The sequence below is a fragment of the Gadus macrocephalus genome, chromosome 10 (assembly GCF_031168955.1).
Source record: "Gadus macrocephalus chromosome 10, ASM3116895v1".
Classification (NCBI taxonomy): domain Eukaryota; kingdom Metazoa; phylum Chordata; class Actinopteri; order Gadiformes; family Gadidae; genus Gadus; species Gadus macrocephalus.
The window spans coordinates 13312927-13330977 of NC_082391.1; the positions used below are offsets into that span (position 1 = coordinate 13312927).

At 44.2% G+C, this 18051-nt stretch overlaps 3 protein-coding genes across 8 annotated transcripts in view; all 3 read left to right on the top strand.

Moving 5' to 3' along the window:
- mif (macrophage migration inhibitory factor) overlaps positions 1–1453 on the top strand; it is a 1753-nt gene extending 300 nt beyond the window's left edge. The window contains exons 2-3 of the mRNA XM_060062497.1: positions 869–1038; positions 1219–1453. Of these exons, the coding sequence (XP_059918480.1) occupies positions 869–1038; positions 1219–1285 (237 nt within the window). The 3' untranslated portion in view covers positions 1286–1453. The remainder of the gene's footprint in view (positions 1–868; positions 1039–1218) is intronic.
- A 1012-nt stretch (positions 1454–2465) lies between these two features.
- On the top strand, positions 2466–12456 carry LOC132465717 (uncharacterized). Of its 6 annotated transcripts, XM_060062440.1 has the most exons (6): positions 2466–2758; positions 7895–8243; positions 8428–8573; positions 8688–8727; positions 9428–10678; positions 10751–12456. In XM_060062440.1, the coding sequence occupies exons 1-6, from the start codon at positions 2471–2473 to the stop codon at positions 11779–11781; spliced, it is 3105 nt and encodes a 1034-aa protein (XP_059918423.1). In that variant the 5' UTR covers positions 2466–2470; the 3' UTR covers positions 11782–12456. The 6 variants fall into 6 exon arrangements, with proteins under 6 accessions (XP_059918423.1, XP_059918422.1, XP_059918424.1 ...); XM_060062439.1 differs by having other exon boundaries at positions 9428–12456; XM_060062441.1 differs by lacking the exon at positions 2466–2758 and adding an exon at positions 5261–5601 and having other exon boundaries at positions 9428–12456.
- An 85-nt stretch (positions 12457–12541) lies between these two features.
- LOC132465725 (zinc finger and SCAN domain-containing protein 22-like) lies at positions 12542–16089 on the top strand. Its single transcript, XM_060062456.1, has 4 exons — positions 12542–13694; positions 14317–14435; positions 14528–14639; positions 14792–16089. Exons 1-4 carry the CDS (start codon positions 13415–13417, stop codon positions 15769–15771), a joined length of 1491 nt encoding a protein of 496 aa, XP_059918439.1. The 5' UTR covers positions 12542–13414; the 3' UTR covers positions 15772–16089.
- Positions 16090–18051: the final 1962 nt, after the last annotated feature.

An 18051-nucleotide genomic window follows, 5' to 3' on the forward strand; every position in this document is an offset into this window, starting at 1 on the left:
TATCACAATATTGCGTAGTTGAACTTGTATGACTAAGTGGATGGATAACCTTCTATCTCCGCCTATTATTTATTGAGCCAATAGGCCTATATATTATTATTATTATTATTAGATTATAGGCTACTATTATCTGGTAACTACCGGTATGTGATTACAGGACACTAGCTATTTTTTATTTTTCTGAGAGGGTGGAGAACAAACTGGCAGTTGTATATTAAGATGGGTTAATCCTAAAATCAATAGTAGGCCTAGTCTTAGTAAAAGGCGACATGGTGCTGTCTTGGTTTTGAATAGGATCCAAACATAGGGGCCTTGATATTCTGCAGTTGCGCATGGTGACATCAGGGTAATTTGGTGGTGAAACGCATCACCTTGGGAGAATTCCAGAATATCTATTTTTATTGCATTTGGGCTCAACACTGAGAATCTAGGTCAACTCTTAAATCTCCTCGATCTGGTAACAATTGTTTAAGGTATTTTGGTGTGTGTTGTATTTTTGTGCTTATCCTGTCCAATATGTGTATTTTATGGAACTGAGTCCGATAATACAGCTTCAATTCAATTTGTCTTCAATCCAATTCAGTAATTTCCTGGTAAAGACTCATTTAGCATGTAGTCCCAACCCCTAAAGTTGTATATTTGTCTTTCGTGCCAGTGTTTCTGTTGATATATTTATTACATGCTCAATTACTTTTTAATTATGTTAAACCTGATTACATTGTTCTCATACTGTTTCGCGTTCATTTTAATACATTTTTGAGAGAGATATATTGAAGAATATCTCTCAATGTTGTTCTACTTGTAGAAGTCTTTGAACTTCAGACATGTGGGCCGTTTGACCCAACTATTTTCAACTGCTGTGTTACAGTATGTGGCCGTTCAAGTCAACCCTGACCGAATGATGGTGTTCGGAGGAAAAGACGACCCATGCGCCCTCTGCCATCTTGGCAGCATCGGCAGTATCAGCGGCTCCCAGGAGAAATACACTAAACTCTTGTCTGGACTGCTCGAAAAGCACCTGGGCATCTCTCCAGACAGGTAAAATAGTACAAACACAATGGGGAATTCATTCATAACTGGTACATAAGATGACTGTTCACCAACCTTAACTCATACATGGTTTGAATAGTACAAAGACTGTGGTAAGACTGTTATTATTTGTATGAAACTCCTTTTATGTTTTAATTAAGAATCTATTCTTTAATATTTCTGCTTTAGGGTGTACATCAGCTTTGAGGACATGGCTGCAGCTAACGTGGGCTGGAACAACTCTACCTTTGGCTGAGCTGGCGGACCACACACTTGCAGGACAAAGTCCCAAGTTATCATCAAGTCTGCAATCATTCCTGCGGGCTACCGGTCTTATCCGAGTTACTGAACCCTTTACTTTGTTACAAACCCTGCCCATGCACCTTCTTCCACACTTTCAATAAAGCAATCCTGTGGAAACATGGCTTGTGTTTCTCTTTTAAGTCACTATAAAGTTATTGTAAATTGGACAAGAAGAAAATTTAAAAAATCCGAAGCTGTAATTAATGAAGATTTTGTCAATTTTAAAAGCATTTTTGGGGAGGCTATTATAGTGGTCACGACTATTATATACAATTATTCCTCGTTAAATCCTCACAATTTAAGAATATCAGTTATTTCAAGCAAACAAGGGGTTTTTATACATAAAGAGATATAGATTTAAAGTTAATTCAAAAAGTATATATATCTGTAGATTTATCTTGTATATCATACTGTTATGGAAGCATTTCAGAATAACCTCTTGCACATGTCCAACCTCACAATATAACATTTCTTAATGAAAGACACTCAAAAGAACAGACACTGTAAACAGCTGCTTACCAGATGAAGGGAAACGTGTAACCAGCTATGAATGCTTTACCAGATGAACTGATTTAAAATAAGGAACGTGCAACACAAGAGCTGTACAATAAAGTGTAATGTGTTAACATGGAAGATACAACCACAGTCTTTCAGGGGTCATGTCTACAGAAATAATAAAATAAATATATTGATCTATAACTTATTGACCTATGACCCTGTTTTTTTTTTAATGGATTGAGAACAGGAAAGTCTCTTAAAATGACAATAAAATAGAATAGTTATGAAATCAATCAAAAGGTTTGTTTGATTTGTCTGGTTTCAGTTTGTCAACTGTCAGGGCCACTAGGAGCAAAGGGCAGCACAATATGGCATGGGTGTTGGAAAAAATAACCTTGTATCTGAAAACGACATGGTTGAATTAAGTTTTATGGTTCATACGCATGCATGTTTATAAGCGATGTGTGCAGTATTGTGCATTAACGCGCTAAAAGTACGGCGTTCATTGAACGCGCTTATATATTTGGTAAACTGAACGTACCCATTTGCAGCTACTGAACGTGTACGCGTCGTTCACTCTCGCGATAGAGAACGACGCTGACGCGTTAGTGAACGACGCTCACGCACTGTTTACCGGCAGATGGTTTCCTGCTGCAACCAGCATGCCAGGATGGCTTCTGAGAACATCAACGTAGCTACTGCTGAAACCAATACTGCGTATGCATATATGAAAGAGATTTATGAACAAACGGGTACAGATTTTAACGGTAAAAACCACTCGTTTTTATGCAAATTATGCCCCCCGGATCTGAGGAAAGTAGTCCGAACGTCAGCCTCATCGACAACGAATTTAAAAAGACATATCAGATTGAAGCATCCAGACAGTCTTAGGAAATATTGTGACTTAATGACGATCATCAATAAAAGGGTAAGCACAACAGCCGCAAATTTCCTCCAAGACAAACTGACCCAATTTGTGAAGGACGGCGGCTGCGGTTCGCTTGGTTTTTCACTTTCTGCATAATTGTTTGACACACTCTCATTATCTATTGTGTATCTATTGTTCTTCTAAGACATTATTCTTTCTTTCTTTCTTTCTTTCTTTCTTTCTTTCTTTCTTTCTTTCTTTCTTTCTTTCTTTCTTTCTTTCTTTCTTTCTTTCTTTCTTATTGTCTTCACATTTTGGGAGCCTACTCGTTCCACTTTATTTTTTTTCATTCCATAAATGTTCATATTAGCTTGGAATCCCATTCCTTAACGGTTTAAACAATGTGTTTTCGCTAAAACACATTTTAAAATTTCAACCTCACTTTGCACTAAAGCACTCAACGTATTATCTGCAGGAAATGCATTTTCTACTTTTTTCCTGGCTTGTAAAAGTAATCTTGACTCTGTAGTACAGTATTAATTTAGTTTGGGCAGCGGCAATGATTGGGGGGCTGGGGTGGATGGGTAGGTTCAAAATTGTGAACTATGAACGTGAACTAGTTCATATTAACACACCGTCTGTACGTGTTCATGGGAAGGAATCTATTTAATCAGAGAAGGCCAACACATTTAGGTTACCATATTGAGTCTAACGAAATAAAATGGAAGGTGGTGCTGGTAATCTCTCTGTATGTCGTAATAATGATAGTAATCTGACTGTCTATGTGGTTGCTGACAGTCTCCTGTATGAATTGTTTCACAAGGTCATTGTCTCATTGAGCCTGCATGTTTGCATCGATTGGGCATATCTTGTTCATCCACCACAGTTGTGAGTGCAGCAATGGCCTTCTCCATGTCTGTCTCTTTCCAAGATGGGACATTGTGGCCTTACAACGAAAAACCAACCTCATGCAAAAGATACATTCGTAATAAATATATCTAAAAACGGTTGCTCACTTTAGATACAAGTAAATTGGTGATACCACTGCCATTGATTACAAATGTGTGATGTAACGGTAATGGCTATCAGGTAACAGCACAAAAGAAGGCCAACATACAGACTGGCCTGGCTGCAAATGATAGCTTGTTGGGCAATAAGCAAAAATACCTCAAAGAACTGACTTGATTTATGGACCAGTGAGGAACACTGCGGACTAGGGTTGAGACCAGGGCAGTGGTGACCGAGTGGATCCAGCTCCCCCCCCCCCCCCCCCCCCCCCGGGCTTTGAAGACTTCCAGACAGGGTTGACCAGTGAGGAAGCCATTCCCATCGATCCAATGTAACTATCTTAAACAGTGCAGCTTATGGTCCTTGTGTACCCAAGTGAGCCATCTTCAGCAGGATGACTCGGCTGCCTAGCAGGCCTACCACGTAGAGAGGACCGCTCCGGTGCTGCAGCTCTTTGTGCAGCAGGTAGCCGTCAGCGGTTCAGTGAAGAGGCACCACAGGTCAGTGTGCCACTTCATGGTCATGCCTTTGATGGTGTAGTGTTTCAGGAGGGCCGTACGACACAATCCCACTGATCTCGACGGCTGCATGCACGCGCGGTCGGGTGTTGATGGATCTGTCTGTGCCTCTGTCATCAGGTCATTGTTAGAAAGGTGAAGACCAGGGCGATGGTGACACACTGCATCCCAAGGTAGCTCTATCCTTGCACATGCTGGAAGATAACAGACCGACATGAGTTGGCCTTTGCAGAGGTTATAATCAATACAACACTCAACAATCTAGTCTTATTATAGCCTAGAGTTTTCCTTGTCCTTTTCCTTTTATCAAGGCCATCCTGTGCCAAATGACTCACCTGGGAGTGTGGTCAATGTCGATGTGTTCTTTCCTTTTCCCGGGCGTTTTCTTTATGTGGGAGGGGGGGTGGGGGGAAGACGCAAGCCAATGCAGCTCAACAAGACAAAAGCAGCAAGTGATCCAGTTGTGAAATTAACACAACAAACCGTGTAAGGATTGGAGAGGCATTCCAAATTAACGGTTGCCTTTCAGCCTTTCCGTTTTGAAATGAGTTTATGCACATTGTATTGAAAAGGGCTCACTGTCTATCTTATCATGGGTTTCATTGCCTTGGAGATTAGGAATACCAAGAAAAATAACAGTATGTCCATTGATCATGATGATAAACACGTATGTGATGGCCAACAATTTGCTTATTAAATTGAGTCCAATATTAGATTAAATATTATTTTATTTATCCAGAGGGATATTATTTTATTTATCCAGATGTGGTTGCCCCAACTACTTCACATGGTTGTGGATGGTGGAAGAAATTGATGGGGGGGAAATAACTAAGCCAAGGGATAAATAGCAGATGTGATATGTGGATATTCAGCCTATTAACCTGTCTATGATATCGCAAACCTAGAATCGGAAGAACATTCATTTAAGCAATCTAGGTATGTACAATAATAAGTACTTTCCCCATTGGAACTTCCTCTTGTTTTGTTAAAAATAATAATAATTCGTTTTGGTTTGTGACCTGGGATAGTTGCGGACGTTACGGTAACGCTGTGTCTGGGAAAGCCGCGCATGGAGAAATAGCAACACAGGGAAGTTCCATGTAGTTGAGCCCCTGTCGCGCTACAAGCGAAACAAAACTTCCTTCGTTTGAATGCCGGATACCTTTTGCAATTCATTAACCTGGAAATATGCTTCGCAACGGCCAGCTCGCCCCGAGGGGCAAGCATCGAACCGGGTTGTGGAAGTACTTTGTGTACAGTCAGAGGAAAGACCAGACCACCTGCGCGGTAGATTTCTGCACCACAATCTTGTCGGGGAACAACACGACGCAGCTCAGACGGCATCTACAGCAGAAACACCCGGTCATCTATGCGATGGTAATCACTCATGCTTCTGAATCATTCAAGTCTTATCGTGGGCACTAACCGATCGCTGAAAATGTGGACTGGCACACATTTCCGACGTGTTAGCAAGTAAGCTAACGACCACTGCTTAATAGATCTAGAATGTGCCATGAGATTGTGAAGCGGTGAGGTAGGAGTCCATTACGTTCATATAGGAAGTGGTATAAAGGGGGGAAATGATAAGATACTTTGCATTCTATTTATGGTTATTTACGCACAATTTTCGACGCTGTCGAAACATTTTCTTGTCGGTCGACTTTTTTTGTATTGCACTGCGCCTCTATATCCGACGTTACGGTAAATAGCCCCTGTGCTTGGATAGCCGAGCGGGCCTCAAACTATGGCCTGCCCTCAGACAAACTGCTTTAACAAACAACTCGTATATCTTCAACATTGCATACGAGCCGTCCAAAATAAATAGTTTTTAGGCGAAAGGGCGAGGATTTTATCTTTATTTGAGTCAAGTAAGCAGTAGCCTGGATGAATAATGAGCGTTAGCTATGGATACTGGACCGCCGGATATACGGGTAACTGTCCCAGTTACCCGTATATCATGCATGGGGGCCATGCATGGTGGACGTAGGTAGGCTACCATTCGTGGACTCAAGTACTTCCGTAGACCTTGGCGGGCTCCAGGAATGCGTGGTATCAACATTGATGTACTCTGATTTCTTTTTAATTCGACTACAATCCAATGAAGATAATAAAACTTTTTTTGTTACATTAGAGCGAGAATTGTATCTAAATTGGATTGCGGATCGAGACAAGGTGGTCCGAGCTTATCGTTACTGCTATCGAGTCTAGCGGGTCCAACAAGGCAACTTTGAAAGTAATGTCATTAAAATCCAAACATTGGTGAACAAACATACATTTATTGCCTGATTCAGGTTTTTATTCCAATTTAATGGCCGGACAGCCGCCGTTGATCTAAACCAAGAAGGGTTGAATTGGTGGGTCAATAGTTTGTTTGATAGGATGGCTGAACGCACAAAGTCGTCAAAGGCCTGGCTATACTTCAGTAGAAAGAGAGGTGAGAAGGTTTCGAAATGCCTTTTATGCTCGATGTACATGTCTTGTAAGGGGGGCAACACGACGTCCATGCTGAAGCACCTCAAAGTTGTGCATGATTTAAAAACAAACTGCGAGTGCCAAACCGACCCACTCTTGCTTCCGGTTCCGGACAATCCTCCTCCAACCCAGGTATGGTGCAAGCAACCCACCTTCGTGGGAAAACCCGATCGTTGTCAATAATAATCCAATTGATAGTAGATCCGAAAATTATCCGATCTTTAAAGATGCTGTATCATAGTTATCCATGCAACTGGTAAGATACTCCGGCCTTCTTGATTTCTGACTAAACAAAATGGGAGGTCAATACATCAGCTCCCAAAAGCGAGACATCTATACAGGTTTCGATATTCCTGGGTTAAGATTCGGTTAATATTTGGTTTTGATTGTATTTATTAGTTCATCATGTTCCTCAAGCCTCCAATAGACTGTAAATAACGTGTTTTCCCTGCATTAACAGGCAATGTGTGCGGCGATACAGCTTTGCAAATATATATTCTGACTTTAATTTGACACGTTGACCGTTTCGTTCTGTTACATTTTTTTTAATATTCACACACTTAAAATTACATTGGTTGCTTACCAAATTTCTCATTAGTTAAACAAAAAATACCAGTACTTGAGAGAACGAGTATTTCTTGACAGAACTGTTAAGCAGTTTCGAAAATGGTATCAAGAACGAACAAACCCACAGCCCAAATAGAGATTGGGTCATCTTCCATGGAGGCCACCACGTTGCACCGCCTCGTTTCTACAGTATCCCTGAATAGGCTTACAGCCCATAAAAAATATTTTAAAAGTTTTGTAGGAAAGAGGGAGGCCTGGTATCCTTTTGCTACAACCCATTTGTGATGCTATTGAGTATCATGGTGCGTTTTATAATGAGCAATGTGTTTGAAATGCTCCACATAATTTGCCGTTCCAAGAAGCTAAACCCACACTTAAAAAAATAAAAGCACTTTGACGTCGTTATAAGGGTCCGAGAAGCTTAAATCTCTCGCGCCTCAAGCGCGTCCGAGAGAGATTAATTGAAAACTGAATTAACATTTAACCATTATTTAATTCATCTGCATCTTTCTAAACATCAAGGTCTGGCATATGCCCTGCGACTCGACCCACAAGTTGAGACTCCCTGGATCGGATGTTCGATTTGTGACCTTTCATAAAACCTGGTTCTAACCAAAATCTTCTTTGACAGCTCCCTCGTGATGGTGTCAGAAGCTCAGGAAGAGGATCTTCTGAGGAGAGACCTTCGCCTCAGGTGCCGGGTGTCGTCACGGAAACTCTGAGGAAGAAGTTTAAGAAGAAGCTGAAGACAATCATAGATTCATTGCTCAGGTCCACTGTGTCCGAGGTCACGAATGCCTTTGACGTCTTCACATTTGACCATCAAATGGTGGTGAAGCAGAAGATAGAGGAATGTTCCATGCTGCGGTTAAAGCTGGAGCAGGCTGAGAACAAACTGAGAGAACAAAATGGAACGTGGGGCAAAATGGAAGACGAAACATACACTGCCGGACCAATCATGCCCGAGTTAAATGTCGATGGTACAATTATTAATATTTTCTGTTATATTTCTGATCTCTGGACACTTGGCTGTGATCTCCATGTGTTTCTGCTGTTATAACGCATGCTGCAGCCTGAATTCAGAAACGTACTGCCATTCAGATTTCCTATATACTGTCTCCCAACTACGGTAATGTAATGGTCTTCTTTTGCCTGCTTGTACAGAACCCGACGACTGGTGTGCTCCCCTGGGCTGTGAGAACGTAGTGGACCCGGGGCCCTCCACCAGTCATGGGCCCAGAGAGGACCGAAGCAGCTCTCTGTGCTCGTTGTCTGTGTCCCTGTGGCGCTTGCCAGTCATCAAACAAGAGGTTTGTGCATGAAATGAATAGACTGAGGCGATGGAAGCCAAACGCATACTTGCTATTTGGCATATTTGAAATGTATTGTGATTTCAATTATTCTGTGCTCTTTGCTCAATTTAGGTGGAGGATGATGCCTACCAGCTTGACGGACCTTTGAGTGGTGAGTACTGTAATTAACGAGCATGTACAAAGACATGTTTTGATTGAACTACAAATGATGAACAGTTGCAATATTTAAAGTAAGCCCGTAACCAAATCATTGAGTAAGTTATTGCTCACTTTGGGCAGTGGCAACCGTCCTTTTTACTAATAAGCAAGCTCTTGCATTTAGATTGTGATATAAAGGAAGTTAAGTCTGTTTAGCGGTCTTGCTTTTGCGTGACGGCATGTTTTAAGTCGGACTGTTAGCCCTGTTCTGGCACCCTGTCCAGCAGTGTACCATTTTTTAGATCCCTCATTTGAATTAATCAAAAAAACACAGTTCAGTGCGTTGTACAGAAACCATCGTTTGCATACATTTTGAATGCAGACAGACTATCTTCAATATCTTTAATGTTTAAACTCACAACAAGGATGTCCATCGCCATAACAAAATAATAAGTCAAGAACATATCTCATCACGATTTAATCCATTAAATTGTATTATTCCCTCACTTCACTTCCTTCACATTTGACTGATTGACTGACCTAATTTAATGTAAATCACCCAAAACCAGTGCATAGTGTCCAGTGGAAAATAACATTCTGAACGGGTTTTGCTGTGCCTGTAAGAATGCATGTCCCAAATAGGAGAGCCTCAGTGAAAACAGTCAATGTATGGAATGAACCCTAATCTTTGACACCCATTGTTGTTGAAACAGGTGCATTTTCAGATGAAGGCCCACAAAAAAACCTTGAACACACCGAGGATCAAAAGATGCCTTTGTCGACCACAAAACAAAGCCGCCCACGTAGCAGTCAGGCAACTAGAAGTCGAAACGGATCAATCAAGATGAAGACTGAACAGCCAATGAATCGCACAGAAAAGGTAAAGATGGAGGTCCCAAACACAGAAAAGGCTAAAGGTAAGAAAAGAACCTTGCAAGCTATTAAATTGGAACCCGAGCCGATGGAAGACAAAAGCGTGAACAAGAAGTACCGTTGCAAGTTCTGCGGCAAATTCTTCGACACAGAGGTGGGCCGCAGTGTTCACCTGAGGATCCATAAGAAGTGTACCGGATGCCAGAAGATGTTCCGATACCCAAGCCACCTTCAGTTACATAAGAAGAAATGTACAGGTGTCCAGGGAGATACCGGTCTGGATACCGCTCGGGATACCGGTCTGGATACCGCTCGGGATACCGCTCGGGATACCGCTCGGGATACCGCTCGGGATACCGCTCGGCAAACCGCTCGGGAAACCGCTCGGGAAACCGCTCGGGAAACCGCTCGGGAAACCGCTCGGCAAACCGCTCGGGAAACCGCTCGGCAAACCGCTCGGGATACCGCTCGGGATACCGCTCGGGAAACCGCTCGGGAAACCGCTCGGGATACCGCTCGGGAAACCGCTCGGGCTACCGCTCGGGAAACCAGTCGGGAAACCAGTCGGGTAACCAAGAAAAGCATATGCCTCAGAAAAAGACGGAGGCTTTCACCCGGAGAGGACCCATCCATTTTGCTCGTTAAAACCCAGGAAGCCGACAGGAAAAAGAGGGCTCAGAAACGCTCCAAAGAGAGCGCTAGCCCTAGCACCAAAAGGGCCAAGTCGTTTCTCTGTACAAACTGTCACAAGAGCTTTTGTTCGATTGTATGGCTGAAAAACCACCTTTCAAAACATTTACCTTGCCCCAAATGCAAGCAGATATTCTGCTCGAGATACTTTCTAAAAACACACATTTACAAAGATCACCCCAAAAAGCCTGATAAAACGTTGGAGCCTTCTGAGGCTGTTCATAGGGAATTGGCTGCCATTTCATCCAAGGAAAAATCTAGTGAATTGGGTGCTGTTTCATCCAAGACAACAGGTAGTGAATTGGGTGCTGTTTCATCCAAGACAACGGGTAGTGAATTGGGTGCTGTTTCATCCAAGGAAAAGCATAGTGAATTGGGCACTGTTTCATCCAAGACAACAGGTAGTGAATTGGGCACTGTTTCATCCAAGACAACAGGTAGTGAATTGGGTGCTGTTTCATCCAAGACAACAGGTAGTGAATTGGGTGCTGTTTCATCCAAGGAAAAGCATAGTGAATTGGGTGCTGTTTCATCCAAGACAACAGGTAGTGAATTGGGTGCTGTTTCATCCAAGACAACAGGTAGTGAATTGGGTGCTGTTTCATCCAAGGAAAAGCATAGTGAATTGGGCACTGTTTCATCCAAGACAACAGGTAGTGAATTGGGTGCTGTTTCATCCAAGGAAAAGCATAGTGAATTGGGCACCGTTTCATCCAAGACAACAGGTAGTGAATTGGGTGCTGTTTCATCCAAGGAAAAGCATAGTGAATTGGGCACTGTTTCATCCAAGACAACGGGTAGTGAATTGGGTGCTGTTTCATCCAAGGAAAAGCATAGTGAATTGGGCACCGTTTCATCCAAGACAACAGGTAGTGAATTGGGTGCTGTTTCATCCAAGGAAAAGCATAGTGAATTGGGCACTGTTTCATCCAAGACAACAGTTAGTGAATTGGGTGCTGTTTCATCTAAGATAAAGGGTAGTGAATTGGGTTCTGTTTCATCCAAGTTAAAACATAGTGAGCTGGATGCAGTTTCATCCAAGTTAAAACATAGTGAGTTGGGTGCTATTTCATCCAAAGAAAAACGTGAATTGGGTGCCGTTTCATCCAAAGAAAGATCTAGGGAGTTGGGTGCCATTTCATCCAAGACCAAATGTAGTGAATTGGGTGCTTTCTCATCCAAGCCAAAACATACTGAATTGGGTTCGGTTTCATCCAAAGAAAAACAAAGTGAATTGGGGGCCATTTCTTCCAAGGTAAATCATATTGAATTTGGTGCGGTTTCATCCGAGGTAAAACATATTGAATTGGGTGCGGTTTCATCCAAGGAAAAACGGGAAGTGGATGCTGTTCCATCCAAAGAAAGATCTAGGGAGTTGGGTGCCGTTTCGTCCAAGACGGAAGGTACTGAATTGGGTGCTTTTTCATCCAAGGAAAGTTTGGGTGCCGTTTCACCCAAGGAAAAACAATGTTGTGAAGATGACAGTAAAAATCTGTTTGGGTAATGGTACTGTGTTAGTGGAGGGCATACAGTAGTAGTTATGAGTCTTTTGTGTACCGAGTTAAATCCTCTGCCTGGGTATCCACTGTGGTACTTCAGACAACTTATTCTATTATTATTTTAAGCACCAATCCTCTATGGTTCTTTTGGTTTTTGGATTTGGATGATAATGTTCAACAAATGTATGCTAAATTCTCACCATACGTCCATTTTAATTTTTATGAGCACCCTGGGGTTTAATTACGTTCAATTAAAATGCAAAGAGAATCTGAGGAAGGTTTTCTTGAGTTTATAAACGTGTTTATAAGACTTAACTTGACAACATTTCTTAGAATCAACGTTCCTAAATTTCCTCAAATTTTGAGTATAATGAATGCTTTTTAGATGTTTTTGTTTTTATTAATACAATTGTGACTGAATGCTGTTTTTGAACAAGAGCTTTCTCTGTCTTTCTCTTCCTTTTCTCGTTCTATAGTTTCTTCTATAGCAGTGGGTTCTAAGTATCCATCCGAAAATGTAAAAGAAAGTATTATTCCAAAATGTTCATTTTTTTTAATTCTTTCTTTTTCTCCGTATGCTTTATTAAAGTGATTTTACTTCCTTCATGTATTTTTCTTTTTCAACAATTATATTAACCAGGGACCTATAATTCCATACAAATTAAAAGTTTTAAATTGAATTCATGCGTCGAATCTTTCATTCAGCAAATCACGTCATCAACTCTCACTTTCTACCGCGAGATTTGCCCTCACTGGCACAGCATCACCACACGTACCTTCAACATACTGCCCACACCGACCTGCTAGCTACAGCGAGACGACGGATCCCCGCTTCAAGTGTGAACGATAGAATGAGTAACTATTTTGTATTTATGAAGACTACTGAAGGACTTGCCTCCATATGTATTTTAAATGGCTATCGGTCACAGTAACTCGCTTTTGTGTGTTGGTCTGACCTGTAGCCAGCGCTAGCTCGAACGACAGAACCCTTGCTACGCTTGGTTGGCTCCCTTGTTGACATGCCTGCTGCAGGTTAGGCAGGTGTTTACATGCTATATATATTTATTTCAATCCACAACGTCTGTCTATTGTGGTAGTCTTGTTTGCATTAATATAGAATGGATGCGGAATGTAAATGCATCGACTATCGGGCGAGCTAACTCTATCTCTGTGGCTAAAGCTGGTGGCTCTGCCATCAGTGTTGATAACTGACCTGCGTGCTGCATTTCTACAGATGTTAATGCATGGTAAGGACGCCACACAACTCTACACATGTTAATGCATGTTTACGGTGCCACATACCTCAACAGATGTTAATGTGTGGTGAAGACTCCACATAGCCGTATAGGTGTTAATGCATGGTGTAGACGCAACTCCACAGATGTGAATGCATGGCCAAGACACCACATCTGGGGCACTTTGGCGATGCATGCGACACAGTATATCATATTTGAGGTGTGACAGTTGCTAGCTTCTGGTTTCGACGTCTCATGGCTATTCGTAAACGACAGGATTGGTCTACGTTTTGGCATCGTTCTCGTTGACTGCCACCATCGAAACCATTTCCCTTGGAGACCCTCAACTTAAAAACTAGCACCTTTTTTATTTCTTATTAATTAAAAATTTAAACAAAGAACAATGGAGTCCGTGAGGACCGCCTTCCATGCTCAACTGGCCACCGTCATGGACTCGTTGTTGGCAGCTGCTGTGTGCGAGATTGCCAAGATCTTTGAGAGCAGCCTGTGTGAGCAGCAGGCAGAACTGGCACACAAAGGCGAGGAGATCTCTCTGCTCCGGGGAAAGCTTGAACACGTAGAAAGAAGGCTGAAAGTAAAGGGTGGAGGTTCGGATGAGGAGGGAGAGACGTCGGCGGGAGAAGGAGATGGCTACCTGAGGCAGCAGGGTGTGGCAGGTGCAGGTAAGCAATTCCTTTTACAGGTCCTCAAGCACGTTTACAAAATACTGTATGTATGCTTTAACAATAACGTCTCAGTAAGTTTTCCACCAAGTAAAGCAGACACTCTTTGTAGACATCTCCTGCTACTGTGGTGTGTGTGTGTGTTTTATTTGCTGATTTGAGCAGCCTCACCGGGCCTCAGTCAGGCTGATTAGACTCTTAAGGGCTGAGTGAGGCACACCAATGGTGCATTGGGTAATCGGCAATCAGGATAAGCCAGTCATCACCACACACCCAAGGGAGAGTCTGACATGGCAGCATTTACGACCTGCTCTGGTCTAAAACACCTTGACACGTCTACAATAAACTAGCGTGTACATATCTATCTTTACAACCACTCACACACGTACTGGTGCACACACGCTCGATGGAGCAGTCTGACAAGTTAGCAGTTACCACCGGTTGTTTTACGTTCTGCCACCTCTACAATAACTGGTTTGTACACAATGCCTTCCAGTGTCCTGTGTGGAGGAGGAGGTGGAGCACGGCAAAGCAACTTGGGTGGCGTGTGGCCGGAGCAACTGCTACGACTATCAATACCAAAACTATAATACAAATTCTTTGTCACTCACTATCTGAACAGGACTGTCTTCTGCCAAGGACGTGTCCTCACACTCAGACCCAGCCGACGGGCTCGCTCAGAGTCTGCGCCGGCTCAAGGAAGAGGCCACAGGCCAAGACACGGCTTCTGTTAAGCACGAGGTCGGTACTGGGCTAGACTGGGTTTCTGAAGAGCGCCCCCTCCGGTTTGTTTTTCTGCATCTCATTAACCTAACCGTTCCTGTCGTGTGCAGCATGCGGGATCCAGGGCCACCCCAGGGTCTGTGGCCCCCTCGGAGGGGAGCCTCGCTGCTGGGGACCAGAGACACGCGGACCCCCTGTCTGCCATGCAGGCCAAGGCCAAATGTAAGCATGGAAATAAAACGTGTGTTACAGATAACCAGTGCATGTGGCACAACATGGTTATTTACCTACGTTTCAATGCTCGTGTTTGAAAACCTAATCAACAGCTGATAACACCCCCACCCTTTTTGTGGTTGTTGTTGTCGTCGTGGCAGTATCTCACTGGGACCAGGGTGCCCGTAGCACCGACCACCGGCCCCTCCAGGACCAGACATCCCCCCCGTTCCTCTCCATCTCCCAGAGCGGCCGCTGTTCGCCCCGGTCGGACCCCGGCCTCGCCCAGCCCGGGGAGTGGCTGGACGGGGGCCGCGGGGGCGTGTCCGCCATGGAGACCCTCCAGGCGGAGGGCACGGGGGGCTGCTCCGGCCCGGCCGGCGCCAGCGGCGGGACGGACGCCCCCTGCTTCCGGCCGGGCTTCGGCTCCGACGAGACGAGCAACGAGGAAGAGGACCCCTCCTTCCCCTTCCTGGACCAGGAGCCCGAGAACCAGAACTCGAACCAGAACCAGCCCCAAGGGCCGGCGGCGGGGCAGCGGGAGAACCGCCAGGACCCGCCCCCGGGGGCCGCCCCCTGGAGGGCCCGGGACGACCGGGGCGCCAGGGGCCCCGTGGCCCCCGTCCGGCGCCCGGCCTCCTTCGCCAGTAGGGACCCCCTCCGACCCCAGTCGAACGCACAGTCGCACGCACTCCGGCTGCCGCTCGCCCTGGGCCACGCCCCGGCCCCCGGCGGCGGGAACGGGCGGCCCTACACCTGCCCCTACTGCACCAAGTGCTTCACCTACCCGTCGCACCAGCGCCGCCACCTGCTGCGCCACACGGGCGTCCGGCTCCACCCCTGCCAGTTCTGCGACAAGAGCTTCCTGACGCCGTCGGAGCTCACCGTGCACACGCGCACGCACACGGGCGAGCGGCCGTTCGGCTGCGCCCAGTGCGGGAAACGCTTCGCCCGCAGCGGGAACCTGAGGGCCCACCAGCGGGACGTGCACATGGGCAAGAGGCCCTTCGCCTGCACCGAGTGCGGCAAGCGCTTCGCCCACCGCGGGAACCTGAGGGTGCACAACCACAGAGTCCACCAGGGGGAGCCCTACTACATGGACGACCAGCCAGAACCTGAAATGAGCGCCAATCCCATTTGAGAGATTAATGTTGTTTTTTGGAGGGTTACTTTGTGAATTTATCGGCTTGAAAACACTTGTGGATGTGGATATTCAAAATGGGTTTATTATTTGTTCCAGTGTTTCACTTCCTTTTAAATCAAAAAACGACTGTATGAGACACAAAATAAGAGTTTGGTCCTGTTGTGTCCAAACCGACACGCTTTCATTTGGCTTCAGACGGCGCTTTTGAAAGGGATGGCGCCCCCTAATGGTCATGTTCATCTCTGCTGATTTTTTGCATTTCTCTGCACTGTAAATGACTTTCGTGACTAGCCAATAAAGGGAAGTACTACTATAGCGGCGTGATTTCTTTTTTCTCCTTTTGTTCTGTTCCCCTGGATCTGCCAACATTTTCACAAACTATTCGCTATCGACGATGAATAATGTATAACATACAATCTGCGGACATACTGAACTTTTCTCGATGTGAGGTGGATGAAATAGATGAACGCCAGCCAACCGATACCCAAGCACTAAATGAAGCCCTTTTACTCACCGCAGAGTAAAGAGACCTATTGATGGCATGTGGCATGCACATTTTGACCCGGCGTCGTTCCCTCCTATCCCAACTCAAACCTACTTTGGCTATTGCTAAATGTTTTTTTTTTTTTATCATGTTGAACAAAAATAAAACATTGAGTCAGTGTCAAATTAATCATGATTACATTACTGGAAATTGCAGTGTTTAGAGATTAGTGATTTCTAGCAGAATGGCTTTCATGGACGATCATGATAATGAAACATTTACTCAATTATGGATGACATTTATTCAATGTTTCTACAGGCGCACAAAACAGACAAACGGCTCTAGAGAGCTCTTTTTTTCAAAACATGACCGATAGTTTTAATATCAACACAACTTATAAATCTATCCAGGAACCCCATACCATGTAGAATATGAAATGTCATTTTGGAAGATCTACTCTTGGACCTGCTCGCTGCCACTATCATTCAAATAGACGCATTAGTGATGTTTTGTTACACTCCCAAGGATGACCACCCGGGGGCAGCATGACTGCAGTTGACAACGCTGAACGCACACTCAAATCCTTTTTATTATGCGTGTGCCCTATATTCTTCAATATTTTCCTCTGAAGTATGAATTTTACCTTTGCTTTCAAGTGGCTCTCTGGTAAAAAAAAAAAAAAGTCCTTTCGAACAAACATTCTGAATTTGTAAATCTGTTTTTGGTTATGAAATTGGAATTTCGTTTTCGCCCACGTCGGTTAATGAGTCCATCCAATCAGGAGGCTCTTTGAAACGCCGGCTGAAGCAGTCGATGATGCATTAGTCCCTGTCTATTGTTACACACATCAACAACCTCTTATACAGAGCAGGGTCGGGCAAAGCTGTTCAAATTCCCAAGGCTGCTGAATCAGGCTTTTGCTCATTGAAACATCCCATCCTCTGACCTGCTTGTGACCTCCCCTCCCCCCAAGGTCACACGTCTCTCTGTGGATCCCCTTGGTTTGGTGGCTCCTTCACATGGGGCTGAACAGGCTGTTTCAGCAAAGAGTCAGCATATGGTTCTCCATGCATCAAAACAGAAGTATCTGAATATGACCGAGGACAGCTTGGGGCTTCATGTGGCCACAAGGCAATGAATATACCCTGAATGGGTGATGTTGAACACACACAGACAATGCTTGTATTTAATTGAAATGGATTATTTGTTCCTGGATTGGAGTCAGCAGTCGAACGAGTGTGTTGAACAAGGGGAGAAATGGACTGTGTAGCTTTAGGCTGTCAAAGATATGTTACGGTCAAAGGCCGTTATGGGGTCAGGCATGTTTTTGCATACATTGTGTGTTTCTGCATGTGCATGAGTGTTGCCATTTTTGTCCGTATTTTGGCATCAGTATTCTCCTTGTTTTGGCCTCAGTGGATTTATACTGTAAGAACAACACATTAGCAGTTAACCACGCTTGCGGGATTATAAAACATCAATGTTTTTAATATCTTACCAGAAAGGTTTTGTTGGATAGTGGAAGAAAAAACGTAAATGTATTATAACCCAATAATACATTTCTAATGTATTGCTCCAATAACTTAAATTAAATGCAAATTAAATGCCGAAAAGAAATAAAAATAGGCCTGCCTCCATTTCTAAATATGATTGGGAGTACCATTACAGGAACAGAGCATATTTCCTGTTCCCTTTCCCACGGACCCATTCTCCTAGTGGGCCCCCAGGCAGGACGTTTATAATAACTGTACCTCCCATGGTACCTAGCATGTCCCATCCACGCTTTATTACCG

Bases quoted from the DNA above. Each gene is read 5' to 3' on its own strand.
- LOC132465717 (XM_060062439.1), top strand. From the start codon at position 2,471: ATGGTTTCCTGCTGCAACCAGCATGCCAGGATGGCTTCTGAGAACATC. The intron at 2,759-7,894 runs GTAAGCACAACA...CTTCTTTGACAG, and splicing joins TGACGATCATCAATAAAAGG to CTCCCTCGTGATGGTGTCAG. The intron at 8,574-8,687 runs GTTTGTGCATGA...TGCTCAATTTAG, and splicing joins TGCCAGTCATCAAACAAGAG to GTGGAGGATGATGCCTACCA.
- LOC132465725 (XM_060062456.1), top strand. From the start codon at position 13,415: ATGGAGTCCGTGAGGACCGCCTTCCATGCTCAACTGGCCACCGTCATG. The intron at 14,436-14,527 runs GTCGGTACTGGG...TGTCGTGTGCAG, and splicing joins CGGCTTCTGTTAAGCACGAG to CATGCGGGATCCAGGGCCAC. The intron at 14,640-14,791 runs GTAAGCATGGAA...TCGTCGTGGCAG, and splicing joins CATGCAGGCCAAGGCCAAAT to TATCTCACTGGGACCAGGGT.